Consider the following 395-nt stretch of genomic DNA (forward strand, 5'->3'; position numbering starts at 1 on the left):
CAGGAACGCCGCGCTGCAGCAGCACATCTCGCTGCAACACTGGAAGATAGGTGAGAGCAGCAAAAACAGCAACAGCAGCAGCAGCAGCAGCAGCAACAGCAGCAGCGCTGCAGGGTTTCTAGACGTCTATCTGTTCGTTGTTGGAGCTTATTCACGGGCTTTTGCTGCTGCTGCAGTTGTTTTTGCTGCTGCTGTTGCTGCTGGTGTGCTGCTGCTGCTGCTGCTGCTGCTGCCGCTGTTTGGTATCCGTTTGAGTTGCTGCTGCTGCTGCTGCCAATACACCCCGAAGCAGCACTTGTGTTTTGTCTTTTGCTGCAGAGCGGGGGCTACGGCGGCGTTCTGTCGGCTGCTGCAGCAGCAGATGCAGCTCAGAAAGCAGCAGCAGCAGCAGCAGC

The 395-nt window shown here is 57.2% G+C and overlaps 1 protein-coding gene across 1 annotated transcript in view; it reads left to right on the top strand.

Annotated features, from left to right (window-relative positions):
* Nucleotides 1-395, top strand: part of EMH_0049960 (uncharacterized protein) — a gene marked incomplete at both ends in the record, with an annotated part of 2,106 nt that overhangs the window by 720 nt on the left and 991 nt on the right. The window contains 2 exons of the mRNA XM_013496588.1: nucleotides 1-50; nucleotides 321-392. Of these exons, the coding sequence (XP_013352042.1) occupies nucleotides 1-50; nucleotides 321-392 (122 nt within the window). The remainder of the gene's footprint in view (nucleotides 51-320; nucleotides 393-395) is intronic.

The sequence above is a fragment of the Eimeria mitis genome, genomic scaffold, assembly GCF_000499745.2.
Source record: "Eimeria mitis Houghton genomic scaffold, Emh_scaff2184, whole genome shotgun sequence".
NCBI lineage: Eukaryota > Apicomplexa > Conoidasida > Eucoccidiorida > Eimeriidae > Eimeria > Eimeria mitis.